The following is a 27,429-nucleotide window of genomic DNA, read 5'->3' as shown; positions in this document are numbered from 1 at the left end:
TATGGAACTTTAAAGGAAGGGAGGAGACAGGGATTATGTCAATAATAATAACAATAATAATAACTGTGGTATTTGTTAAGTGCTTACTATGTGCCAGGTGCTGTTCTAAGCGCTGGAGTAGGTAAACCGGGTTGGACACGGCCCCATTTTCTTCATCCCCATTTTACAGGTGAGGCAACCGACAGAGAAGTGAAATGACTTGTCCAAGGTCACACAGCAGATAAGCGGTGGATCTGGGATTAGAACCCAGGTCCTTCTGACTCCCAGGCCTGGGCCTTATCCACTGAGTCACACTGTTTCTTGGTCTAGGTTGTGGGCTTGACAGACGGGCCTGTCATCAGTGATGGGAAGGTTAGGAGGAGGCAAGGACTGGTGAAAGAAGATGAGGAGGGCAATTTTGGACATGTTGATGTCACAAAGGCGGGAGGAAGTGCAACTGCAGAGATGGAGAGAGGTCAGGGTGGGAGTCATCTGGGACTAGACTGAAAGGTGCCCCCCCCCGCAGACTGCCGACTCCTTGTGGTCAGGTAAGGGGGCTACCAACTGCGCTGTATCGGGCTCTCCCGAGCGCTTAGCGCAGGGCTCACCACACAGTAGGCTCTCAATAAATACCAATGATATTGACAGAGATATTGACTTGAGCAGATGAGCTACCCATGGGAGGGCGTGTAGTTTGAGAAGAGAAGGGGACCTCAGAACTGAGGTTTGAGGGACACCCACAGTTAGGGGATGGGAGGCAGAGGAAGAGCTGGTGACAGGGGCAGAGGGAGCGGCCACAGAGGGAAAGGAGAGAAGGGTTTTAACGAAACCACAGGGTTTCCATGAGAAGAGGTTGATCCGTGGGGAAGAAGCGGGGCCTACTGGCCAGAACACGGGCCTGGCAGTCAGAAGGACCTGGGTTCTAGTCCAGGCTCTGCAACCTGTCCGCTGTGTGACCTGGGGCAAGTCACTTCACTTCTCTGGACTTCAGTTACCTCATCTGTAAAATGAGAATTAAGACCGAGAGCCCCACATGGGACACCGACCGCATTCGACCTTGTACCCACCCCAGCCTGACCAAGAGTAAGCGATTAAAATCCCATTTAAAGAAAAAGGCAGCCAAAGGCTGGAGGAGGATCAGGAACGAGTCGAGTGCGTTACGTGTGGCCACCAGAGGTCACTGGTGATTTGAGGGAGAATGGCCTCAGGAAATGTTTGAACGTTCAAAGAACTCGACCTTACTTGTGATTTGTGATTTCTACGGTGCCGTACTGTTCGATCCAGAGTTTCCCCACGATGATATTGTGCACACAGCACGTAGGGTTCGTCCACGTGTAGGCTTCATTGTGTCTACAAATGTAGGGAAAAAAAGGAGTCAGGCTCTGACATTTAAACCAATAGCCTGGGCTGGCTTCAGCGTCAATACCCCTCCAATCTCCTTCCCACCATGCAGCTCTGGGACTTTGGACAAATGAAACAAAGCCACCCCAGGATGGCTGTGGGCCTTCAGTGACAGCACCTGAGCTTTCTGGGAGGAGGCAGGAGAGGAAGGAAGATTCTGCCTGAGATCGGTACCGGGCATTTGGGAGAACGGGGCTGATTTTAGCGCCCTGCAAGGACAACCGAGGGGTTGACTCTGCTCGCAAACAGCATTTGCTGGCCATCCCCCTGGCCAAAGGGAGAGCACAAGAGAGATGTGGACATAGATACTAATTGCTTCCGTCACCCACCTGGTGGAAGGAGGCGATGAAAGGGTAAAGACCACAGGGAAAGGCCCCTCGATCAGGCTAAGTTTAAGAATCTCATATCCGACGGCCCGAATGGGGCGCTTGAGAGGACAGGGCGGGGACTCTGGGTTGCCTGTTGACACCCCTGCCATCTCCCGTTGCTCGTGAATTTACGCAGCCCATTTCTGGCACTAAACCCTCTAACAGAGACTTCTTCCCTAAGAAGCATCCGGGCAGCCCAGTTTACCGTCGGGCAGGGGAGAATGTCTGATCCGTTCATAAGCTGGTTTTAGTAGGCCGGGGCATGGGATTGCCGGCGGAAGCGGCCAACTTACTCAAGGAGCTCCAGCGTGATGGTTCCCTTGGGCTCTGCTTCCACGCTCTTGCCCCAGAACTTGAGTTTTGGGTAAATGGAGCCGTGGAAAACAAAATCGTTGTTCAGGCCTTCGGCGTGAAACGCGCTCACGGGCGGGTGGTGGCTGACTTGCTCGGAGATGAGTCGGAATCCCAGGTCATCGCTGCGGGGGAGAAGGGCAGAGAGACGTGAACCCGGGTTCTGGGGAGGGGAACAGGGCCAGGGGGTGCTTTGCTGTCAGAACTCAGATACGGGCACCACACAGCCAACATTTACTCCGTTTTACATTCGCAGGCGAGGAAAGGGGGGGGGAACTGTTTTGGCCACTCAGTCCATCAGAATAAAACTAGGGCAATCAAAATCAGATCATGATATCCTTCGTGCTATCGTTTTGGCTTCCGGCTAAGTCAATTCACATATATCCTGTCAAAATGGATACTTCCGTCCAGTGGTCCCAGGGTCTAAACTGGGAGGAAGACCTGGGAGACAGGCTGGGATTAGGGGAAAGGAGGGAAAGCAGATAAAACATGACCCTCAGGGGCTCAGAAAACAATCAACTAACAGTATTAGAAGGTGTGAAGAAACACTCAATGCCATTGTACTCATCCAGACGCCCACTATTCTCACTTAATAAGCTGGATTTTTTGTTTTCAGTTGGTAAAAAAGAAAGTTCTAGGGCACTCTGGTGGTTTGCCGAGACCCCCTAAACCTGGCAGAGGAGGGCCAAGACAAATGCCACAATAAGCGACAATCAGTGCGGATCCTCTTTTGGCTTATACCTAGAGAACCCGTTCCCTCTCTTGGGAACTCAGAATGCGGGAAAAATACATTCTTTTATTAATCGTGATGTTGTCGTGAAACCCACTGAAAAGGAGGTCCTTTTGTTGGGTAGAAGAAAATTGGGAAACCTCAAAATTATTCCTTGGACGAAGGCAAAATTTGGGTCCAAGGAAACTGTGAAAAATCCCAGGAAACCGGATACCCTTGAGAAGAGGGCTGGAAGAACACGGAATAAGTAGGATATGAAGTAGAGAATCTCCAAGGCACATCTCAAAAGGCCCAAGAGACTTCCCAGCCTGTGCCCACCTCATCTCCAGAGCAGCCAGAGCAGCGTGGCTCAGTGGAAAGAGCCCGGACTTGGGAGTCAGAGGACATGGGTTTTTAACCTGGCACCGCCACTAGTCAGCTTTGTGACTTTGGGCAAGTCACTTCACTTCTCTGTGCCTCAGTTAACTCATTTGTAAAATGGGGAATACGACTGTGAGCCCCACGTGGAACAACCTGATTACTTTATATCTACCCGAGCACTTAGAACAGTACTTGACACATAGTAAGTGTTTAATAAATACCATTATTACTATTATTATCAATCTATTAATGGTATTTACTGAGTGCCTACTATATGCACAGCACTGTACTAAGCGCTTGGAAAAGTACAATACAATCGGGTTGGTAGACACGATCCTTGTCTCAGAGAAATTTAAAGTCTACAGGAGGAGATAGGTAACAAAATAGATTACGGAGAGAGGAAATATTACCGAATTAATTCGTATGTCTCTCCCAGCAGAGGGTTGAATGGTTTTCCCGTTCGCTCCCACTGAGAAGCCACGGCAGACACAGCAAAAGTGGCCACACACTGGGGACAGAATATTCACACACGACTGAATATGTCACCTCTTTAAAACAAAACCCACTCCCCCCTCTTTATAAAAAAATCAGAGCCCTGAAATGGCATCCAAGACACTTTCTTCGAAGTTATTTTCAATTTCTTCATTACCCTTGGTTCTAACACTTCTTCGGGAAAACAGGGGACTAATTTGGTTAACGGACCAGGAAGAGGCCAAACGTGCCCTTTGCTGGAACAGAACGGATTTTCATTCTAGGTTAACATGCAAGGGGAAGAGACCGATTCAGTTTAGAGGGTCATTTTGCTAGGGCTTGGAGGGACAAGGTACCCCAATACCCACTGCCAGTTCCCCATCTCCCTCAAGGTCAAGAGAAAAGCACTAATTCAAACGGAATCGGAATCCAACTCAATTCCTTAGGGCCTGGCTTTCTTTGGATAGCTGCTTGAAGGCCCTGGGGGGAAAATCGGTGTGAAAATGCTTTGGGGTGAAGCCGACAACCCCTTGAGTTCTCCTGGGTTAGAAGACCAGTACTCTGTAGAGTTCAATTTCCAGAGAGAAGAAGGAGGTGGGTGGCAGGCCAGAGGTGTGTGGATTATCCCACCTTCCCACCTCCTCTCTGCTGTGGCCTACAAGACTGCACTCGAGAATGGATGGGGAAAAGAGGCGGGACAGATGTGTCAATGCGGCTCTGCACTGGCAGTTCTGGGGAAAGGCCCCAAGTTGGTCGGTAGCAGTGGCGGGCCCAGAGAAACTACAGATTTTGGTGGATTTCAATGAGCCGGGCCCTTCATCAAGGGAGCTGAACTGGGCTCTCGGTGGAGTGGGACAATGCATGTCCCACGGTGACAGGACAGGAAGGGAGAGCGGAGGCAACGGGGATTACCAATTCCCTTGTGGGACCAATCTCTCTGGGGACACCGATTTGGACTGGATCCCCAGATCCCGCCCGTTTCCCTCCCCGCGATGGTAAACTCAAACCCCAAGGCCCTAGGAAGTCTCCCACAAACAGCTTGAAAGCTGTTGGTGGGCCCGGTTCCAGCCGGCTGAAGGGGAGGCCCGGGGGAGAGGATGGCAGCACCTGCATCCTTTCCACGGTGTCAGAGAAGCCGCTGGCCTTGTGGATGAGGTACGTGTGCTCCATATACTCGGTGAGTCGCTGCAGGAAGCTCAGGGGCTCGTTGAAGATGACGGGCATGGTGATCTTGGACAGCTCCTAGGTTGGATGACAGTGAAACACACATGGAAAATCATCCCAGTGGAAGCAGCATGCCTGGGAAGCTCCAGCATAGGTCAGCCTCTTCAAGCCGGGGGAAGGTCCCGGGAGGAGGGGGTCTCTCCTCTGACTTGGGGCAGACTGATCCCTCCCTCTCTTCCTAGGTGCTTCGCTCACCAAGCTCTCAACCCTTTTTTCAATGGTACCTGTTTTCTATGTGCCAAGCACTGAAGTAGATGGATACAAGATCATCAGGTTGGACACAGTCCCTGGCCCACAGGGAGCTCAAAGTCTAAGTTGGAAGGAATAAAACTTCATCCCCACCTTAAAGACGAGGAAACTGAGGCCCAGAGAAGTTGAGTGACTTGCCCAGGGTCACAGAGCATAGAAACCCCGAGGCCGGGTTCTTCATCAATTTAGAAAACCCAGGGTTTAACTCAAACAGGGAACCTAGACTGAAATCTTGCATCCTTAAAACCCAGTCTGCCCGAAACAGCACAAGCCTCAGGACCCACTAGCAGGACGTAAAAGGAGGTTTCACTCCCCAGTCCTCTGTTACGATCCCTTGGCCACATCCTCCTTCGGATCTGGAACCCCTCCACCCCCGTTATATACGCCAGACCACCACTCTCCCCACCTTCAAAAGCATTATTCAAAAATCACACCTCCTCCAAGAAGCCTCCCCTGATCGAGCTCTCATTTCCCCGATTTCTCCTCCTCTCCACGACACCTATGCGATTGGCTCTGTACCCTTCAAGCACTTGATAGCCACCCCACCCTCAGCCCCACAGCACTCATGTACATATTTGTAGTTTATATTAATGTCTGTCTCCCCCTCTAGACTGTAGGCTCGTTCAGGGCAAGGAATGTGTCTATCGACTCTTCTATTGTACTCTCCTGAGCACTTAATACAGTGCATAATAAGAGCTTAACAATCATTCGATAAATACCATCAATGACTGATTATGAGACCAAAGTAGTCATGTGTTCACTTATAAGCAATCTCCTTCCATCATGATCCATCTACAATACTCTGATTTCTTGAATGGGCACCCCGATTGGCTGGGAGTTTTTAGAGCCAGCCTAGGCTTCCCCGGAAATATGACGGACAATCCTCCTACATACGATGACCCTCCAGGGCTACTGACCCTCTCCGACCCTGCCTGGAAGACGACACAATCTTTGGGTGATTCAGGAAGAGGTCCCGATCCAATTTCCTGAGTAGACTGGCCAACATGACTCTAGGGGACTCCACCCCCCCACAACCAGTCCAAAAGTTAAAAATGATAATAACCACAACTGCGGTATTTCCTAAGCACCTATTCTGTGCCAAGCACAGCACCTAAGTGCTGAGATAAAGAAAAGTCAGATGAGACCCAGTTCCTGTCCCACACGAAGTTCCATGCGGGGAGAGGAGGGCGGTGTGAGTCGGGGAGGACAGGTATTTCATCCCCATTTTAGAGATGAGGAACCTGAGGCCCAGAGAACTGAACTGACTGCGTTGGATGACGGTCAGGTTTCAGGAAGAAACATTAGCCAGGATGGGGTCTCATCATGGAGCATTTCATTCAGTCAGTAGGATTAAATATTCATGTCAACCATCCTCGACTCCTGACCCAGCCAGGGGTCAAGGTTTAAATTGATCCACGCAAGAGAAGTACCGCCAGTAATGAAACTGGAGAAACACTTATTGTTCTCTGCCACCTGATAAACTGAGAAGAAAAAAAGAGAAAACTCCCACGAGGAGAGGCATCAAATTCACCAGTGAGGTGAGTTCTGACAGGTAAGTTATAAACAACCCTTGGAAAATCACAGGCTAGCAAACTTGGCCGACAGGCCGAAATGGTGCACTTCCAGGTGCGAAAACAAGTTTTGAAGAGGAAATCCCCTCAAGGGTCTGGCTGGATTCGGCTTCCCTGTTGCTGAGGAAGCCGGAGATGCCGGCACTGAAGACTGGCCTTCCCCTGCTGCTGCACTACTCTTTCTGAGGCCCCGGGCGAAGGTTGCGGTGCAGGCCGGCTGACCGTGGTCCCTTCTGGACTACTTCACCGCCCCGGTAGCCCATCCAACACAACCAAGCTATCAGGACGACAACGGCCATTAATGGCAGCTCTCAGGGGCCTGTTCCTAAGGCATGATAATAATGTTGGTATTTGTTAAGCGCTTACTATGTGCCGAGCACTGTTCTAAGTGCTGGGGGAGATACAGGGTAATCAGGTTGTCCCACGTGAGGCTCACAGTTAATCCCCATTTTACAGACGAGGTAACTGAGGCACAGAGAAGTTAAGTGACTTGCCCACAGTCACACAGCTGACAAGTGGCTGAGCCGGGATTCGAACCCATGACCTCTGACTCCCAAGCCCGGGCTCTTTCCACTGAGCCACGCTACCAATCTATCCATCAATGGTATTAATTGAGTGTTTACTACATGCAGCGTGCTCGGGAGAGTACAATCCGACAGAATTAGCAGAATTAGTTACCTGCCGGTAACAAACTTATGGTTTAGGGGGAGAGACAGACATTAATCTGAATAAATAAGGAATTTATTTTTACCTTACCTATAACTTCTCCCTTGCCCCTTTGGGGAGCCTCCCCATTCATTCATGCAATAGTATTTATTGAGCGGTTACTATGTACAGAGCACTTGGAATGTACAATTTGGCAACAGATAGAGACAATCCCTACCTAAAGACAGGCTCACAGTCTAATCGGGATCCCCCCACAGGCCTCCCCGGGATCCAGGCCCGGGACCTCGGTGTCATTCCCAACTCCTCGTCACTCGGCATCTCCCCTCTCCCTCAGAGCCCTGCAGGGGCAGCCCACCCCTCTCCACACCGACCAAGAGTTCCTGGCCGTTGGCTTTTGGGCTCTCTGCCGCCTCTGCCCGCCTCACTTGCCGCCTCTCTGGCAAGTGCCCCACACTGCTCCCTGTCTTGGCTTCTGCAGGGCCCACGCACTCTCAGCTTGACTATTTTAACCCTCTTTCACATGACCTCTGGGTCCATTCCTCCCCATATCTCCTAGGTCTCAGCTCTCAGGAGCCGGGGAATGGAAAGGGAAGGAGAGGAGGAGGGTGGGGGGATAGAGGAAGGGGGAGAAAGAGAAGAGGATGGAGAGGAGAGGGAAAGGGCTTCACGTCACCAATTAAGCAAAGAAATAATAGATCGAAACAAGTGGTAACACTTGTTTCGATCTATTATTTCTTTGCTTAATTTTATTTTTATCATTCCTACAGGTGCATACTGCTCTTTTGCCTGTCTGCTTGTTTCTCCCATTAGACAGTAATGGTGTGGCAGGCAGAACTACGACTTTTTCTTCTTTTTTGTGTTCCCAAGGGCTTCTACAGCACAGAATCGGTAGTTGGGAAAAGATGACGATGCAGAGGTGATTGCACGGGAGTACGAGGGGCTACCTTGAGAAACCATCTTCATGTGACCTTGGGCGAGTCACAATCTCTGTGCCTCAGTTTCCTCATCTTTGAAAGGGGAATTAAATACCAATTCTCCCTCTCCCTTACACCGTGAGCCCTGTGTCCCATCTGATTATCTTGTTTCAGGCCCAGCTCTTGTCCCATAGTAAGTGCTTAACAAGCACCACTATTATCATCATCACTGCTAGCATGCTGTTTCAAAATTACCAAAACCAGAGTGACGAAAATCCATTAAAGACTGAGGAGGTAAATTGATTTCCGTCACCTAGAAGGTTCAGACACACAGTATGACTAACATCTGATTTCTTTAAATTTAGAGTGGCCCCTACTTCAGACAAGGTGAGCCTTGCTTTCTCCCGACGCTACACAACTGGCCTCGGAAAAGGTTGGGAAGGAAGACTGTGTAGGTTTGTGGTATTCAAAAAAGATCAAACACCATTCTCCCTTAGGACCCAAAAGCTCAAGAATATACTAATGAAAATATGTCTTTAAATGGACTCAATCTTCTGTTCTTAACTCGGCCTCAGAGGATTTTCAAGATTAAATTTCGCTGAGAGTGTTTAGTCTTCCCACACCCTTGGAAAGAGGGTGGGGCAAGCATTACAGATAGAGGAACTGAGGTCCAAAGAGGGGCAGTGACTTGCTCCAAGTCAGAGGTTGGCCATCATCATCATTTCGCTTTTGAGTCTCCAGGAGCCACATCAAACCCAGACAAGCCTTCTGGGCTCCAAGTGACGGGCAGGTTGGGCTTCGTCTAACGGTGGCCGGGGGAAGACCGTGGCGGCGGGGTCTGAGCCAAGAAGCTTACAGCTGTGGGATGAGCCAGGGAGCATCTCGCAGGGAGATGGAAGTCTGGCCAAGGGTCCGGGCTAATATTTAATAATTATGGTATTTGTTAAGCGCTTACTAAGTGCAGACACGGTACTGAGTCCCGGCACTGGATATAAGCAGATTGGGATGGATCCTGTCCCTGCTCCACGTGGGGCTCACAGTCTCGTGCTTCATTTTGCAGATGAGGTAACCGAGGCCGGGATCGGAACCCATGACCTTCTGACTCCCAGGCCCTGGCTCTATCCACTACGCCAAGCTGCTTCTCTCGAACAAAGAAACCACTCAGTTAAAACAGGGACATTCTGGCAGGGTTTTTGGGCAGCTCAGAGCTCAAGTTTTTAAAGACTTGGCATGATGTGTAGGTAGAGCCCATTCGGAGCAGAGTGTGTGACCCATTCACACGAGACTCTACTAGAGACCGAGATAGGGGAAGGGTGGAGTGGAAGTGAATCCCCAAACAGGCTGATGTAGTGGTAAGTCAGTTCCATCCAGGGATTCAGACACTGGTTCTGAGAGACAAACAAAAACGACTGAAGATTTGCCCGCTAAAATCTCCCGGCTCCTTCGTTCGCTTCATTCACTGTTTTCTACTGGACAAAGGAAATCCCCAACGCCAAAGCTTAATTTGGAATACTGACACAGACAGAAAGGAAAATCAACTCTCTGCAGTCACCCCAACACTGTCATAATCAAACTATCTTCTGCATAGGCCTGGGAGTCAAGAGGACCTGGGTTCTAATCCCACCTCCACCACTTGTCTGCTGTGTGACCTAGGGAAAATCACTTCGCTTCTCTGGGCCTCAGTACTCCCTCATCTGTCAAATGGGGAGTAAGACTGTGACCCCTATGTGGTCCAACCTGATCAGTCTGCATCTGCCCCAGCACTTAGAACAGTGCCTGGCACATAGTAAGTGCTTAACAAATACCATAGTTATTATGGTTAGTATTCTTATTATCCCTCATCTTGGAAGTTTCCTCTTTCCCATTTTGAGCCCCAGGAAGCCGGGTTTCCTTTCCCGTGCCCGAGAGTTGCTGAAAGTGTTTCAGTGGTTCTGGCCCCCGACAGAGGGAACTTGCTCGGCAAAATCCCGCATCCCCACAGCTACGCTTTCTCCCCTGGATCGTGGAGGTTGGTGTACTCACCATCCCAATGCACTTCCGGAGGATACTCCATATGCTGAAGTCATTTCTCGAAAACATCGGAGAGGGCAAGCTGGTTCTGGGAAAAGAAAGCAAGCCAGAGTTATCATTTCAGTGGCCTCGCTGAAGGAAACAGGATCCATTCTCATTTATGGCCGAGATGGATTCGGGCCAAGGAGCCGTGGGTTCTGAAGACGGTTTTGAAAGCGCTACGGAAGACGTGACTGGCTTCTTTAGCTCTGGGACAGGCAAGCCCAACCTGCTACTTGCCCTGGCACTTATTGCCATTTGGAATTAATAGTAATGACAATAATTATGGCACTTATTATGCACTATTCTAAGCGCTGAGCTAGATGCAAGGTAGTCAGGCTGGACACGGTCCCTGTCCCACATAGGGCTCACACTCTTAATCCCCATTTTACAGATGAGCTGCCCGAGGCCCAGAAGAGTGAAGTGACTTGCCCAAGGTCACACAGCAGATGTGTGGCGGAGCCGGGATTAGAACCTTCTGACTCCCAGGCCCGTCATCTATCCACTGAGCCAAGCTGCTTGGTTTGCTGTGGGTAGGGAATCTGTTTATTGTGACATTGTACTCTCCAAGGCACTTAGTAAAGTGCTCTGCACACAGTAAGTGCTCAATAAATACACCTGAATGAATGAACATCACGGAGTCATGTAGCTCTGACCCCTCCTCTCCCCCTCACCTCCACCCACCTCCTCACCAGCCTCTCAGCTGCTCCAAGGACCCTTTGGCTCAGGAAAGGTCAAGAAACCTTTTTCTCCTCTGGGTGGAGAGCTAGGCGGCCTCTACTCCACCCCCAATCTGATTTATTTCCTCCTGCAAATAAATCTAGATGAAGCAGCAGGCTTCTCCCTCCAGAAGGTGCAGGGCCCAGGGAGTCAGGGAGGCGCTCGGCGCGGGCACTAGAGAACTCCTCCCTAACTCTGATACCAACACCGATAGAAAGAGGAAGGGGCTGGGAGTCTGGCACTTGCCGGTTGTGTGACCTTGGACAAGTCACTTTTATTCTCTGTGCCTCAGTTCCCTCATCTGTCAAAAGGAATAAAATTACTTAGACCGGGAGTCCCATGTGGGACGGGAACTGTGTCCGACACAGACTACCTCGCATCTACTGCTTAATACGGTGCTCGGCACATAGTAAGGACTTCCTAAATACCCCGACTACTATTTATTAGTATCCTGGGCTACCAACCCCAACTACAAAGTTGGCAGAACGATTTCAAGAGGTTCAATGAAAAAACACTGATCCCTGAAGTTTAAATCATTATTTGAATTTCAGAAAGAGGGTTGGGGTGGGGAGAGATGTAGGGGATAGGTAGTGGTCCTTCGGGCTCGAAGAGGATCCCTACCGAATGCTTGGGTGGCTGAAAAGGCCAATGTATGTTTGGGGCTGATGAGGGATTCGCTATCCAGTCACGATGTCCACAAAACCAGCCTGGCTCTTACTGTGCTGTTGTGTTGGCCACTTGTGCTCAGCCCTCCCCGTTTTCTGATCCTTACAAAGCTTCCGCCCCAACAGCCCTATGCTCACTGACGCCCAGGTTTCAGTGGAGATGCGACTCTGCCTGGGGCTTCTGACTTACTGTAGCCTTGAGACAGTATTAAGTTGTCTTGAAGCCCAGTTTTCCCTTCTCAAGTGCCACTTCTCTGGTCAAAGTCTTTAACACCTCCATGCTTTCCTTTGGGGCTCCAAACTATCCAATCCAGCCCGCCGGCGGAGTGGCTGCAGATGGCTGCACTCCCCCACCCCGCAACACCTCCTGGGAGAGGAATGAGGGAAGGGCAAGCAATACCAAGAGCTGTTTGTCAGCATATTAAGTCATATTTGCTGACTCTCTATTGGGTGCAATGCACTGTACTAAGCGATTTACGTGGAACAAAACGGAAGTGTGATAGGTGCCCTGCCTCTGCTGCACAGCTTTCACTCTAAAGGAGGAGACAGACGTAAAACTATTTACCGATAGAGTGGTCAAAATAAGTAACTGATGAACAGTTGGATAAACATACATACAAGAGTAATAATAATTGTAATTATGGTTCTTGGTATGGTAGCAAGTTATGGTAGCAAGCGCTACATGCCAGGTACTGTACTAAATGCTGGGGTGGATACAAGCAAATCGGGTTGGACACAGTCCCTGTCTCACGAAGGGCTCACAGTCTCAATCCCCATTTTACAGATGAGGTAACTGAGGCACAGAGAAGTTAAGTAACTTGCCCAAGGTGTCACAGCAGTACCGAGGATGGATGAAAATAAGAACAAAAGTGTTAGGCAAAAGTTTATCAATCACTAGCATTTAATGCACGCTTAGCGAGCAGAGCACTGTACTAAGCGTGGTACGACAGAGTCGGGATACTCGAACCTCGCCCGCAAGGAGTTTGCCGTCTACAGTTCATACAACTTGGGGTGCTGGGAATTAACTAGGGAAGGCTTGGAGGAGGTGGGGTTGTAGGACGGCTTCCTCTAGGATGTAAGCTCATTATGGACATAGAATGTGTCTCCTAATTCTGTTGCCTCCCAAAGACTAGCTATAGGGAGAAACATTACCCCTGGATTGTTGGAGTGAGTGATTTAAAATATGTTGGTGTTAAAAGTAAACCTGTATTTTTTTTTTAATATCCCAAAGATCAGCTATAGTGAAAAACATTACCTCTGAATTAATGGAGGTGCAGCCTGTTATTTGGCCTCTCCAAGTTTTTTTTTTTATCCAGGTGCTCGCCTCCCTCTGACAGAAGCATTTTCTGGACCTGTTTTTTAACCTTTCTGACACTCCTCTGAAGGGGCTTTCAGGCCCTGTTAACACTCAGTTAAAGTCAGTGCTTCAGACAGCTTTATTTGGCACTAATTTTCCGAAAAGAAAACCTCACCAACTGCGAAATAGCAAACGTCGGCTCATCGTCTTAACCCGTCTTCCCGCCCCCACTCCCCACCCCTGCAAAACTGTGCTCTCCCCTCAGAGGCCTCCCATCTCCAGAACCCCTCCACTTATCCCGGGCCATCCCAATGCCTCAGCTGTACTCCCTGCTAAACCTCGCCTCCCTCAGTTGAGGCACAAGGCCTCAATACCATTCTCTTCCTCAAACAACCCCCTCGCTCCACTGAATCACTCCTTCGATTCAGGTCCACCAACTCGCAGCTCTGGGTCGTCTCCTCAGAACACTTTCTCCACTCCTTCCCTCGCCTTCCTTCGCCCTGTAAAAACTCCATGTCTCCACTCTTCTTTCCTCCCTGGCCGCCACCTTCAATTGCTTGCTGTCTAGTGGCTCTCTCCCCTCTTACTTGCAAATGCACCCATAAAACAAAACCTTTTCTGGATCCCTCGGCCCTCGCTGGCTATCTTCCCACCGCCTGTTCCTTTTCTTTTTTTTAATGGTATTTATTAAGCACTTACTGTGTACCAGACACTGTCCAAACTCACCAATGGCTTGTACGCTCCCACTGGCTCCACTTCCCCTCACTAACTTCCTTCATGATCTATCACCCCCTCCACTCCATTGAACCCAGGATAATAATAATAATAACGATGGTATTTGTTAAGCGCTTACTATGTGCAGGCACTGTACTAACTGTTGGGGTTGGGTACAAGCAAAATGAGATGGACACAGTCCCTTGTCCCATATGGGGCTCACAGTCAATTTCCATTTTACAGGTGATGTAACTGAGGCACAGAGGAAGTGAAGCAGCTTGCCCAAGGTCACGCAACAGACAAGTGGCGGAAAACCCAGGTCCTTCTCCCAGGCCCAGGCCCTTTCCACTAGGCCACGCTGCTTCTCATCCTCTCCGGGGAACTGATGCCCTTCTCCTTGATGAATCTAATGGACTCGACTCTACCCTCCTTGATCTCTGACCTGCGTTTGTTACTGTAGACCACTCCCTTCTCCCACTAAAGTTATCTAATCTTGGTTTTATCAACGGTTCTCTGCTGGTTGTCCTCTTCCGTGGCTCGGCCCCTTGCCCTCTGGGTGACCTTACCTTACCTTCCAAGTCGCTTACCTTCCCCGTGCCTCGCTTTTCTCCTCCATAAAATGGAGAAAAGATATCCGTTCTCTTTACCATTTAGCCCGTGAGCTCCACGTGAGACACTGACTGTGCCGATCTGATCATCTCCCCCAGCGCTTGGGGAGGAATGTGGCCGTTTATTGTAATATAGCACTCTCCCAAGCGCTTAGTACAGTGCTTTACTCATAGTAAGCACTCAGTAAATTTTACTGACTGAATGAATGAATCCCAAGGGCTTAATAAATACCACAATCATGGTCATCGTTATTCTTTTTCTAATTACTCTCACTGCTACCACTATCTTAGCCACTCTTTCTCATGCTCTTCTGTGGGCCATCTTTCCACCTTTCACCACCTGAGAACGTCCCTTAAGGCTCAGTTCTACGTCTCCTTCTCCCTCGGGGAGCTCATCAGCTTCAGCTCCCATCCCTCCGCAGGCAACTACTGAACCGACGTGTTCCGTAACGCACTGCCTTAGCTACGCAATTTACGCCCTTACTCATCCACGCTACCTTCTTTCCGGCCTCTCTTTCCTTCCGTAGCTAAACTGTTTAGGGTCGCACGCTCTCTCATCCGCTAGTCTGTCAGCTCCTTGAAGGCTGGGATTGTATTTTCTAGCCCTACGGTAGTCAGCCAATACTGAGCGCTTACCGTGTGCAGAGCACAGTAATGAGCGCTTGGGAGAGGGTAATGCAAAAATCGACAGACCCACTCCCTGCTCACGGTGAGCTTTCTGAGCGCTCGGTCCTGCATAAAGTAAGCGTGTGATAAATTCTATTGATCCAACTGGAGAAAACGTTTGGATTGAATAAATAACAACTATCATTATTATGGTATTTGTTAAGCGCTTACTATGTGCCATGCACTGTTCTAAGCGCTGAGGTAGAAACAAGTGAATAGATTTGGGCCCTGGCAGGCAGCAGCCCCTCCCAGTTAGGATTTCCGCTTGCCCCGCTCAATCGAGGCGGCAACAAGGCGAGGGTGGAAGAGAAGTGTGGACTGCAGGGATGGAGGTGGGCCAGCTGCTGAGGAGACACAAGAGGCCACGAGACACCCAGGAAGGAAGCCACTTGGGGGGTAGTGCTGCTGGGGAGGGGGAGGAGGAAGGGGGCGCTTAGGTTGCTGTTGACCTTTGCCCTCTCCTTCAACTCCCCCCCTCCACTCGCCCCCCCACAATAACAATAATAATGATGACGATGGTACTTGTTAAGCACTTGCTACATGCCAAGCATTGTTCTAAGTGCTGGGGTAGATACAAGGGAATCAGGTTGTCTCACGTGGGACATGCAGGCTTAATCCCCATTTTACAGATGAGGTAACTGAGGCATAGAGAAGTGAAGGGACTTGCCCAAAGTCACAGAGCTGAGTGGCAGAGCCGGGATCAGCATAGCCTGGTGGCAAGAGCACAGGATTGGAAGTCAGAGGTTGCGGGTTCTAATCTTGGCTCTGCCACGTCTGCTGAGTGACCTTGGACAAGCCACTTAACTTCTCTGTGCCTTATTTACCTCATCTGTAAAAATGGGGATTAAGACTGTGAGCCCAACGTGGGACAATCTGATTACCTTGCATCTCCCCCAGCGCTTAGTACAGTGCTTGGCACATAGTAAGCACTTAAATACTATTATTATTATTGTTAGTAGAACCCACGACCTCTGACTCTCTAGCCCGTGCTCTTTCCACTAAGTCACACTGCTTCTCACACACAAGAAAATGAAACTTCATCACCTGAGGTTATCATTAATGGATATAAAAAGAACATTTTCCAAGGCCCTGGGAGGCCAGGAAGTTGTCAACCACGTAAGAACAATAGAAAAGGAACCTAAGAAACATCCGAGGCATAGACCTATTTTTAGCTTAGAAGTCATATCCCAGGGCTCAGACATCTGCTAGACCCATCCAAGAATGGCACACTGGCAGAATTTTCTCAGCAACCTAGTTGAACGTGGTCCTATTATGGTGGCACGGGGAGTAAATGCAGTAGCTGTTTGGATCTGTTTGGATCGTATCCGGGATTCCTTATGTCAGTTCGGGGCTTTCTTCTTATGTCTGTGTCTCTCCACTCAAAATCCCGCAGGTAGACCACTGCCCTCCCCACATTCAAATCCTCCTAAAATCCCAACTCCTCCAACCAACTTTCCCCCGATTCATCTCCCAGCACCGGAGGGACATCACCCCTTCGGCGAAATCTAGCTCCGAAGACGTTCTTTACGCCCTCCTAAGTACATGTGAATATGTGCCTGCTCAAGTTAGTTACAACGCTGCCAATATAAATACCTTTGTTTGTCTCTCCCCATTAGAGTTAAAGCTCCTCGTGGGCAGGGAATGTGTCACTTTGTTATTCTGTATTTGCCAAGCGCTCAATACATTGCACAGCACCGGGTGGGTGCTCAATAAATGCTCTAACTTACTGCTGCAGTGCCGATGGCCCTGGGAGACTTACCCTAGGCAAAAGCCCAAAAGGTTCATTTGGGAATTTAGTCTCACCATTCAGAAGCTGGATTCCATGGACTCTGTTTTACAACAAATCCCAAATAACTATTTGGAAATCAATCAGTCGAATTTATCGAGCGCTTACTGTGTGCAGAGCGATGTAGTAAGTGCCTGGGAGAGTTCAATGTAACAACAGGTCAGGGGCGTCCCCTGCCCGCAACGAGCTTCCCAGCCCACGATCCAATCTGCTTACATTCTGTATCCCCCAGTGCTTAGAACACAGTCGGCACCTCAGGTGGTATTAAATAGATCAAATGGCATCTCTTTCCCTGTTCCATTTCCAGCGGGGAAACAGACTGAGCTCAGACTGAGGTGATTACTGTCACTAGCTTTCAAAGAGACGAAGGCGGGCGCTCTTCAGGACCTCACACAGAAAACTTGCTCTGATCACGGTCACCCTCTGACATCGAGACAAAACTGAGCCAACATCATTCCCTCGTGACTTTTCCTCAGATTAATGAAGCTGGCTCTCAAGACTCCTCAAATGTCTGAATTCCCCTCTAGAAGGGTGGGCTGAAAGTACCACTCAATCACCAACCACGGCCGGCCAGTCACCAGTCTCCTTTGATGTCCTCCACCTAAAACACTCATCGCCTGTCTTCGGTGAGGTGTTAAATTCGATTTTGTGTTCTGCCTGCCAAAGGAAGCAGTCTCGAAATTGGTTTCGGCCTTCTCTCCACTTCAAGTACCTTCACATAGAGGAGAGGGAGTTAAGGGAAAAATGCCCACAAAAAGAACAGCATGGTGAGACCCACGAGGGCCTTGATCGTCTTTAGGAATGGATCAGGGAGCTCCGGGGATCAAAATCTTCATTTCAAACACCATGCCGCACGACCCATCTGAACTGCGAGAAACATCACTGTCCCCAACTTTCCCTTTGTGTGAAGAACTCACAGTTTAGAGTAGAGTAGAGTAGAGGCTCCTCTGAAGAGGAGCCTGTTTTAGAGAGGCCATTTTTTTTCCTGTTTTTTATTTGGTTGTCACGTCTCACAGCCGAACTGCTGCTGTTAATGTGCACTGCACCTATGTCACAAATTAACCCGGACAACTTCAGCATTTGCACAGGAGTCCCAAGGCGGAACGAGCAACCCCGAACAACTCTTCTTCCCTTGAGGAAGTGTTCTCTTCAAGGCAAAAGCGAGACCGGCTTATCTCCAGTGGGAAAACTGTGCTTCGGAGTATTTGAGGATCCCAAATCCCAGGTCAATACAAGCCAGGTAAACTCATCTCTTTGGTGCGTTTCGAGAAGGGATGAAATATGGGCGAGAACTGACAGCCAAACACCTCGCTGCATCCGGAAAGAGATTTCTTGAGCCCAGGGGAGGGAATGTGCCTTTGTATATCAATACATGGAGCGGAGGTCTTGGGAACAAATATCCCTCCCCAAGTAAGACTGGGAACACGGAAATACTTTTATGAAAAATAGGTTTCGGCCCGCCTCCTCCCATCCTGCAGTACTACGGGATTTATAAGGCACATTCAAATAGGGGGAAGATATTTACTAGAAGTTTCAAAAGCTCTAATGATCAGGTAAGAAGAATAACAAGACCCAGGGATCCCAGGGAACAAATTCTACAGGGCTTAGAGGTTACAGTCATCTCTTGTTTACAATTCTGACAACAGAAGTTCACGGTTACCTTCGGGGAAGCCAGCCAAGTGCTTGTTTCCTAAAGCTGAAGGATTTCAACTGAACCTTTCCAGAAGGTTTTGCTAATATGACCGGCACCAAATTAAACGCTCTGACTGTTTCGCACGGACTCACTTAGCCCTGATGAAACACAAGCCTCTCCTCCGAGCTCACTACCCTGACCATCCCATTCTTCGGATGCCGGGTTCGATACTGGAAGCGGGAAGCGTGTTGGGAAACTTATTCCTTCCTGTCCACAGTAGAGGAGGGCAGCTCGCTCCTCTGCCTTCCTGGCCCCATGGTTCAGAGTGGAGACCTGGGCTTGGTGGGTGGGTTGGGCTAGGAGTGAGGTGGTCTGAGCCCTGCTGTGGGAAGCCCCCTGCCCGACAATGTCTGTCCAGGTAGAGCGTGGGGAGACGCTGAGAGGGTCCCATCTTACCTAGGAACTGGGCGGGAAGCAGGTTTGGAGAAGGGAAGGGAGTGAAGGAGGGAGTGAAATGCCGTCGGGAAGCTGTCCCTTAGAGTCTGATGGAAATGGGTCTCCCTCACTTTGCAATGAGGCTGCATTCCAGAGAAACACAGACAAGGTGAATCCAGGTAACCGGAATCCACTTGCCCCTAGGGAGGCAGAGATTAAGTACTGGATGGCTTTGGGCCATTCAAAAAGGGAAAAAAAGCAAAAGTCCACTTGTCTCTTTCCTTAGTTACCCAACCTGATTCCTATTCTTTGGGGAACTCATTTGCCTTTTGGGTCTGTGCAAAATTCTGGATTTGGCTATCCAGGAAAAAACTACAGGAGGTGAGCTTTTTCCATTGAGAAGACCAATAACTAAGGCAGAGGTTACCACATATAAATGATTATCCCCCTTCAGAAACTGTCTTCATCATACCCTCTCCTCTCTGCCCGCTGATTGAAATTTTTATCATAAAACGTCAAGTTCGGATTTTCCAAAACAATCTCCCAGAGCGATGGATGTTGACCCGTTTGACCGTCCCCGAAATGTGCGCCGAAACCGGAGAATGGGAGTGTGAATTACGACTTAATTGCTTCTCTGGGTACCGGCAAAGGAAAAGAGATCCTGAGGTTATGACGCAATATGAAACAGATGCAGGACGCAGAAAGTCTTATTAAAAGCCTTTGTTTAAATTTAACTCGGTGTCACCCGGCTGGCGGCTTTGATTGTTCACCCTTGACAAAAAATCAACAGGGTGATCGGGTGACTGGAAACGAAAATGGCAAGCGGAGGCCGGGTCATGAATAATGGATAGGGAAACGACAACCCAGGATCCAATTCGGCTGGCACATTTAGGCAAGGCGGACCCAAGATGGCATTGCCTAAAGCCTGATGGGTTGTTCAGTAGTTGATTCCTTTCTGGTCGTTCCCCTCGCCCCCTTCCCTAAATCTGGTGATGTTTTCAGAGGGGAAACTGCACTTGACACTAGCCACCGAGAACGGTCTCTTTTACCAAAGGGAGAGAAGGCAGGGGCTAGTGAGACGGAAAAGCTGTGAAGCAACATTCTCATTCAAGAGCTGAAATGAACTGTAGGTAGAGGTGTTTCATTTTTTTTTATGGTCTTTGTTAAGCGCTTACTATGTGTCAACCCCCTCTCAGGATCGCACCCGGAGAGCTTCCAATAACTCTACCGGTCTTGACTACGGGAGGGAGAGTCAAGCAGAGGCTTACCCATTCCATTCCCAGCTTGGCCAGTGGCTAGCGAATGGCAGGCAATCTGCCGCAAGTCAAAACTCACCAGTGCTGGGCAGCAGCGGCATGGGAGAGAGTCAAGGGTGGAAACTCAGTTGACTGCGCGGAAGGAGGCAGTGGCAAGTCACTTCCGTATTTTTACCAAGAAAACTCTCTGGATACACTACCAGAACGATTGCGGATGGAGAGTGGGGCGTTCTGGGAGAGATGTGTCCGTGCCATCGCTACAGGTCGGAAACGACTCGACAGCATGAGACAAGACAAGATGTGACAAATGCTGTACGAGCTAATTAGGTCAGACACAGACCCTGTCCCGCTTGAGGCTACGGTCTAAACAAGAGGGAGAACAGGGACAGACTCCCATTTTACGGGTGAGGCAACCGAAGCCCAGAGAAATGAAGGGACTTGCCCAAGGTCTCCCACCAGGTAACTCTCGGAGTCGGGATCAGAACGTGCTCCTCTGACTCCCAGGTCCCGCTGCTTCTCCTTGTGCTTTAGGTGTCTTCGGAGTTTAGCCTACCTGTGTTTTTTGATGCCATTGGCCAGAGAACCTCCTCCGCCTCCGCCACCGCCAGAATCCTTGCCGTCCGACATCCCGGCGGTCGGAGGGCTCCCGCTCTCTGCCTCCTCTTCCAATGAGTGCGTCGTCACCGCTTCAAGCCCACTCAGCGACAGCTCCGACGCAGAATCTGCCGGGAAGAAGGGGGATGTGAACGAACCCGACTTTAGTACCCTCCTCGCTCAGATGCCCCCTTCCACGCGCCAAGCTCCCGAGAGGCAACCGGGCCTCTCGGCCCTGCTGACGGACCCCGGGATAAGACCCCCTTTTTACAGACAAAGGCTGGAGATCACAGACCCTCCATTAAGCCTTCATTTTACTGGCTCTGCCACTTAAGCCTCGGTTTCTCTACCGGGCATCGGACTGAGACAGTCGCAGAGGGAGATCTTACAGACCGAGGCCAAAACACCATCGGCAGCTACTTTTTTCCAAGGTTATTTTTTTGTTCCTGAAGAAAGAGCGCAAGCTGCTTTTCAGTGGGTACTCCTGGTTCCTTCCCAACCGTATCCCGCTGTCTCCTCACCCGTCTCCTGCTGCTGACCCGCCGGCCTGGAACTCCGTCCTCTCCTCCTTCAAATCCTCCTCCTAAAACCCTCCATCCTCCAACGAGCCTTCCCCCACTGATTATCCACACCCACGGTACCCAGACCCAAAAGCCACCTCCTCTCCTTATATATTTGTTTCCAGCCATCTCGGTTCCTGTCCCACACATCTACGCCGTATGTATATGTGTGTGTGTGTTTGGATTGAACATTCCATTTTGTTTACTCGGATTTTCACTGTTGGTAAATATTTTCATCTCTGCCTTCCCTCATCGGAATGTAAGCTCCTTGTGGGCACAGGGAATGCGCCTGTGGGGCTACCCAAGAGCCGAGTATGGTGTCACAGTTCCTTGCCACGGGCAGGCACTGTGAGGAAAGTGCCCAGAGAGGAAAACAAAGCAGCGAGAGGTCAGGTGACTGGTGTGAAGGGTCTCAGTGGGTCAGAAGCAGCGTGGCGTAGTGGATGGAGCCCGGGCCTGGGAGTCAGAAGGTCACAGGTCCTAATCCTGACTCTGCTGCTGTGTGACCTTGGGCAAATCACTTCACTTTTCTGTGCCCCCATCGGTAAAAGGGGGATTGAGACTGCAAGCCCCATGTGGGACAGGGACTGTGTCCAACCCAATTTGCTGGTATCCACCCCAGTGCTTAGGACAGTGCCTGGCACATAGGAAGTGCTTAACAAATACCACAATTATTATTGTTATTATTGTTAAGTCAGCTCCCAGACTCCAAACTGGTCTCTCTCTCGCCACTACGTCACGTTACCGCCAATAGGACAGTTTGCTTCCTTTTCCCTTGTCCATTAAACACGTTAAACACCACCTGCCACCAGAGCTTTCAACTTTAAAGTGACATGTGTTACCTGGGAGGAAACAATAACCAACAGCAATAGTGGGGCCTCATGGAAAGAGCCCGGGACCGGGGGCCAGGGGACCTGGGTTCTAATCCCGGCTCTGCCAGCTGCCTGCTGAGTGACCTCAGGCAAGTCAGTTCACTTCTCTGGCGGTTTCCTCCTCTGTAAAAAGGGGAGGTAAAACCCTGTTCTCCTTCCCCCTTGGACTGTGGGCTCCACGTAGGACATGGACTGTGCCCAACCTGATAAACTTGGATCTACCCCAGCCCGGACTACAGTGCCAGGCACACAGTAAGCACTTGGCAAATTCCCTAATTATGATGATTACAATTATTATCACTATTTATGACCCATACTTCTCCTGTTGGCAAGGGGCAGAAAAGGCCATTGAGGTCATAGCAACCCTTGCCCTGGTTGGGGCTGCTTGTCTCCTACTCGGGCCCCAGCCTTTGCTCTAGAGGAACCACCCCATATCCACAGAGTATACAGAGAACACCGACCAGTGGCCTATGGCTCTGGCACAGTAAGAATAACTCAGCGCTTTTGTAGAATAACGATCCGGGCAACCGAGAGAGGCACGGACTGCAGTGGGGAGGGGGGGAGGTCAACGAGGAGGCTGATTCAGTAATCAAAGCGGGACAGGAATAGCGCTTGGATTAACGTGGTTTGGAGGGAGAGGAGAGGGAGGATTCTAGCGATGCTGCGAAGGTTGAACCGGCAGGATTTGGTGATGGACTGAATGGGAGAGATGAGTCGAAGATTATGCCAAGGTTACGGGCTTGTGAGGCAGGGAGGGCGGTGGTGTCACCTATGGTGTTGGGAGAGTCCAGGGGAGAAGTGGGGGAGGACGGGGCTTGGGGGGGAAGATAAGGAGTTCTGTATGGGACACGTGAATTCTGAGGGGTCGGTGGGACATCCAAGTAGAGATGTCCCGAAGGCAGGAAGTCAGCGGGAGAAGGGGTATTTAATCCTCACTGCGCAACATGAGGAATCTGAAGCACAGAAAAGTGAAGTGACTTGTCCGAAGCCACACATCAGAGCTGGAATTAGAATGCAGGGCTCTTGACTTAGAGTCTTGGGCTGTCTCCACTGGGCCACTTTGTTTCTCAGAAAAGAAGGGTGGGGAAATGATTAATGCTCTTCCTTTTCGGAGCCCACACATCAAGCTTCGTACTGAACACCCCAGAAAAGAGTGTTTTGTAAAACATGAGCTTGACTAGGGAAAATCCATTTCCAGGATTCTAAGTTCCCTCTAGACTGTAAACGCGTTGTGGGCAGGGAATGTGCTCGCTATGTCACTGCGTTGTACTTTTCCAAGCACTTAGTAAAGCACTCTGCACATAGTAAGCACTCAATAAATAGGATCGATTAAAGGATGGCAGGAAATAACCTCCCAAAATCCAGTACAATAATGGTAGGTTTTGTTAAGTGCTTACTATATGCCACGCACCGTACTAAGTGCTGGGGTTGATACAAGACAATCAGGTTGGACACAATCTCTGCCCCACACGGGGCTCACAGTCTAAGGAGGGGGAGCAGGAATTAATAATAATGTTGGTATTTGTTAAGCGCTTACTATGTGCCGAGCACTGTTCTAAGCGCTGGGGTAGACATAGGGGAATCAGGTTGTCCCACATGGGGGCTCACAGTCTTAATCCCCATTGTACAGATGAGGTAACTGAGGCCCAGAGAAGTTAAGTGACTTGCCCACAGTCACACAGCTGACAAGTGGCTGAGCCGGGATTTGAACTCATGACCTCTGACTCCAAAGCCCGCGCTCTTTCCACTGAGCCACGCTGCTTCTCTGAATTGAGTCTCTGAATTGAGGAATTGAGTCCCCATTTTACAGATGATGAATCTGAGGCCAAGCCAAGTGAAGTGACTTGCCCAAGTTCACGCAACAGGCAAGTGGCCGAGCTAGGATTAGAATCCAGGTCCTTTGATTCCCAGGTCCGTGCCCTTTTCACTAGGCCACGCTGCTTCTCATACTGTAGTGTACTCTTCCAGGTGTTGAGTACATTAAGCGCTCAATACAGGCCAATGATTTTCTGACAATCAACCGTTTGGATGTTAATCTGATGAAACTCATTCTAACAAAATCAGCAAATTGCTCTCTCTCTTTCTTTCCCCCCCTCCCTGCCTCCTACTAATCAGTTGGGGGTAAAATAAGTGAATAAACACGGGAGGTTTTTGAGGAGGGGATGAGGTATTTCCTTTCTTCTAAAAGGCTTTAAAGTAACAGGGAATAAGTAATTCGTGGTCCAGAATATGGATGGCAGACATACCACCCTCTGGCGTAGGATTTGGGGGCCTGAAGGATTTTAAAAAGATTTTTTTCACACCTCCGGGATATGATTTCAAAGCTACGAAAGCTACCTTGGCATCCTGTGAGCATAATTTGAGATCTAAAATCTTCCTGGAACAACAGTGATTGCATTCTCATTTCTTTCCTTCATTCATTCAATCGTATTTACTGAGTGCTCACTGTGTGCAAAGCGCTGTACTAAGCGCTTGGGAGAATTCAATATAGTAACAGACACATTCCTGCCCATAGTGAGCGCACAGTCGAGAGGGGGAGACAGACATTAATATAAATAAATTGTAGATTTCCTACACCAAAGATCCAGTTAATGGGAGAGTATATTTGGGAATCAATTTCCCCTTCCTTGGCCATTTTGGGTAGACATTCCAACCTATCCATTAACAAGGCCAGTCGCTGTGGGTGAATCAATTGATCAATTAATCAACCAGTGGCAATTTTTAAGGCGCTTACTATGAGCAGAGCGTTGGGAGAGAACAACATGACAGAGTTGGTAGACCCATTCCCTGCCCACAGGGAGCTGACAGCCAGGAGTGGGAGACGGACATTTGTACAAAACTACGGAGATGATCTAAATGGCCAGAACGTCAAGGCATTAACTTCCATCCACCCTAGCTCGGTGTCCCTCTGGGAAAAATAGAAGGGGCTCAGCTCTAGTCCCGTTCCGCCTCAGAAATCACTTGGCCGAATGCCAGAGGGTGGTCGGTCCTCTTGGGGTTCAGAGCCCACCCAAAAAAACCCAGACGTCTCCCCCCGGGGAGACCCAACCCCTCTCAATCAATTAGTTTATTATTCTTTTTTAGATGGCATTTGTTAAGTGCTTACTCTGTGCCAGGCACCGTGGGAGGCGCTGAGGTAGATACAAGCTGATCAGGTTAGACAGTCCATGCCCCACAAGGGGCTCATAACTTTAATCCTCATTTTACAGATGAGGGGACTGAGGCCCAGAGAAGTGAAGTGGAAGAGCCGGAATCAGAAACCAGATCTTTCTGACTCCCAGGCCCGTGCTCGATCCACTGGATGACACTGCTTCTCATTTATTTATTGAGCACTTACTGTGTGCTGAGCACTGCATTACGTGCTCAGGAGAGTACTATGGAGTTGATAGACACCTGATGGTCTCCGAGTCAACTGAAACTCTTCTTGCACTGCCAGGATAATTATTCATTCATTCATTCAATAGTATTTATTGAGTGCTTACTATGTGCAGAGCACTGTACTAAGTGCTTGGAATATACAATTCAGCAACTGATAGAGACAATCCAGGCCTTTCCCAGACTATCCAGGATCCTAACCCATTCCCCCGGTTTGGCCCTACTACTCTGCTGGGCCTTCAAGACTGGAAGCTTGTTGTGGGCGGGGAAAGCATTTACCTACTCTGCTGGACTGGATTCTCCCAAGCACTCAGCTCAGTGCTATAATAATAATGATAATTGTCATTTTTCAGCCCTTACTATGTGCCAGGCACTATACTAAGCAATGATGGTAGGGGGAGACACACAAACGAAATGGGTTGGAAACAATTCCTGTCCCACATTGGGCTCACAGTCAGAGAAGTGAAGTGACCTGCCCAAGGTCACACATTAGACAAGTAGCGGAGCCAGGATTAGAACCCATGTCTTTCTGACTCCCAGGCCCGTGCTCTATCCACTAATCAATCAGTGGTTTTTATTGAGCACTTACTAAGTGCAGAGCACTGTTCTAAGTGCTCAGGAGACAAGAAACAAGAGAAATCAGCAGACGTTCCCTGTCCATAATAGGCTTATAGTCGCTGATTGATCGATCGATTGCTAGAGAAGTAGCGTGGCCTAGTGGAAAGAGCACAGCCCAGGGAGTCAGAGGACCCGGATGCTAATCCCGGCTCCGCCACTTGTCCGCTGGGTGACCTTGGGCGAGTCACTTCACCTCTCTGGGCCTCACTGCCGGGACTGAGAGCCCCACATGGGACCTGATGATCTTGCACCTACCCTGGCGCTTAATACAGAGCTCAACACGTAGTAAGCACTTAAATACCTCAGTTACTATTGTCACTTATTATTCCCCTCGGGTCACAACCCCCGGTCTATAAAACGACAGACTATTTCGACCTGTCACACTTGAGAAGCAGTTACTGGAGGTGCCAGGTCTCCTGACTTCCAAGAGCAACGCGTCACAGAGGAGGGGCAGCTTTCTTGAAGACTAAATCGCTCCCTCCGGCTCGACGGGGTTGGCATTCCAACGGACCAGCTGATCCCCCTGCAGCCAGACTCTTGGACAGGCTACAGAATCCCGGGGGGAAGGGGAGCGTAAGCGGGGAGGGGGTTGCGCTGCTTCCGCCGGCCAAGACTGAACGGAGTTGAAGCCCAATTTGGTGTGATGCTTGGAATTTGCAACAACAAGGGGCTCTTGTCCGAGATGCCGAGCATCTGAGGGGACAGGCTGTGGGAAACTCCCATCCTGCTTTACCGACAACGGTTGCTGTTTCTGGGGCTTTTTTGGTGTTCTTTTTAAAAAAAAAACCGGACAGGAGAGAGCCTCCCCCAACACCCGAGAACCAGGTTGACAGTTGGCTCATTGGAAAATCTGGTTGAGCTGCCCAGCGGGCATGAAGGCTTTGGCTTAGGGCTGTGTGAAACCTTTGCCTTCGTCCAATTTGGGAATCAAACAAGCGTCGCCTGAAAAGGGCCTTGACGTGAACGACGTCTCTCTTCCTTAAATGCGGAGCAGAAGAACACGGCTGAAAATAGCAACGAGGTGGGGTTGGAGCATGGAGAGTCTGCTGGGGGTTGGGGGCATCCCCGGACTAAATAGAGTAATAATCACTAATAATAATAAATAGAATTGATTTATATTAACGTCTATCTCCCCCTTTAGAAGGTGAGCTCGTTCTGGGCAGGGAATGTGGCTATTTTTACATTGTACTCTTTCAAGAGCCTAGTATAGTACTGTACACTCGGCAAGCGCTCAATAAATACGACTGAATCAAAGTCTCGCTCTCGTCTTTCACCACTGATCCCTTTGCTCGCCGAG

The 27,429-nt window shown here is 49.7% G+C and overlaps 1 protein-coding gene and 1 non-coding gene across 3 annotated transcripts in view; one reads left to right on the top strand and one right to left on the bottom strand.

Annotated features, from left to right (window-relative positions):
- The window catches only part of OSBPL1A (oxysterol binding protein like 1A), a 140,402-nt gene that overhangs the window by 14,146 nt on the left and 98,827 nt on the right, over positions 1-27,429 (bottom strand). For both annotated transcript variants that reach the window (XM_029068555.2, XM_029068556.2), the window contains exons 16-21: positions 20,667-20,835; positions 10,307-10,382; positions 4,768-4,902; positions 3,600-3,697; positions 2,042-2,224; positions 1,222-1,329 (exon numbers count right to left, since the gene is read on the bottom strand). In XM_029068555.2, coding sequence (XP_028924388.1) covers positions 1,222-1,329; positions 2,042-2,224; positions 3,600-3,697; positions 4,768-4,902; positions 10,307-10,382; positions 20,667-20,835 — 769 coding nt within the window. The remainder of the gene's footprint in view (positions 1-1,221; positions 1,330-2,041; positions 2,225-3,599; positions 3,698-4,767; positions 4,903-10,306; positions 10,383-20,666; positions 20,836-27,429) is intronic.
- LOC114813599 lies at positions 20,044-20,182 on the top strand. Its single transcript, XR_003761316.1, has one exon. It is a non-coding gene; the product is annotated as a small nucleolar RNA SNORA7 (small nucleolar RNA).

The sequence above is a fragment of the Ornithorhynchus anatinus genome, chromosome 7 (genome assembly GCF_004115215.2).
Source record: "Ornithorhynchus anatinus isolate Pmale09 chromosome 7, mOrnAna1.pri.v4, whole genome shotgun sequence".
Taxonomy (NCBI): domain Eukaryota; kingdom Metazoa; phylum Chordata; class Mammalia; order Monotremata; family Ornithorhynchidae; genus Ornithorhynchus; species Ornithorhynchus anatinus.
The sequence above is the reverse complement of the archived record's forward strand: the minus strand, read 5'-3'. Positions and strand labels throughout refer to the sequence as shown.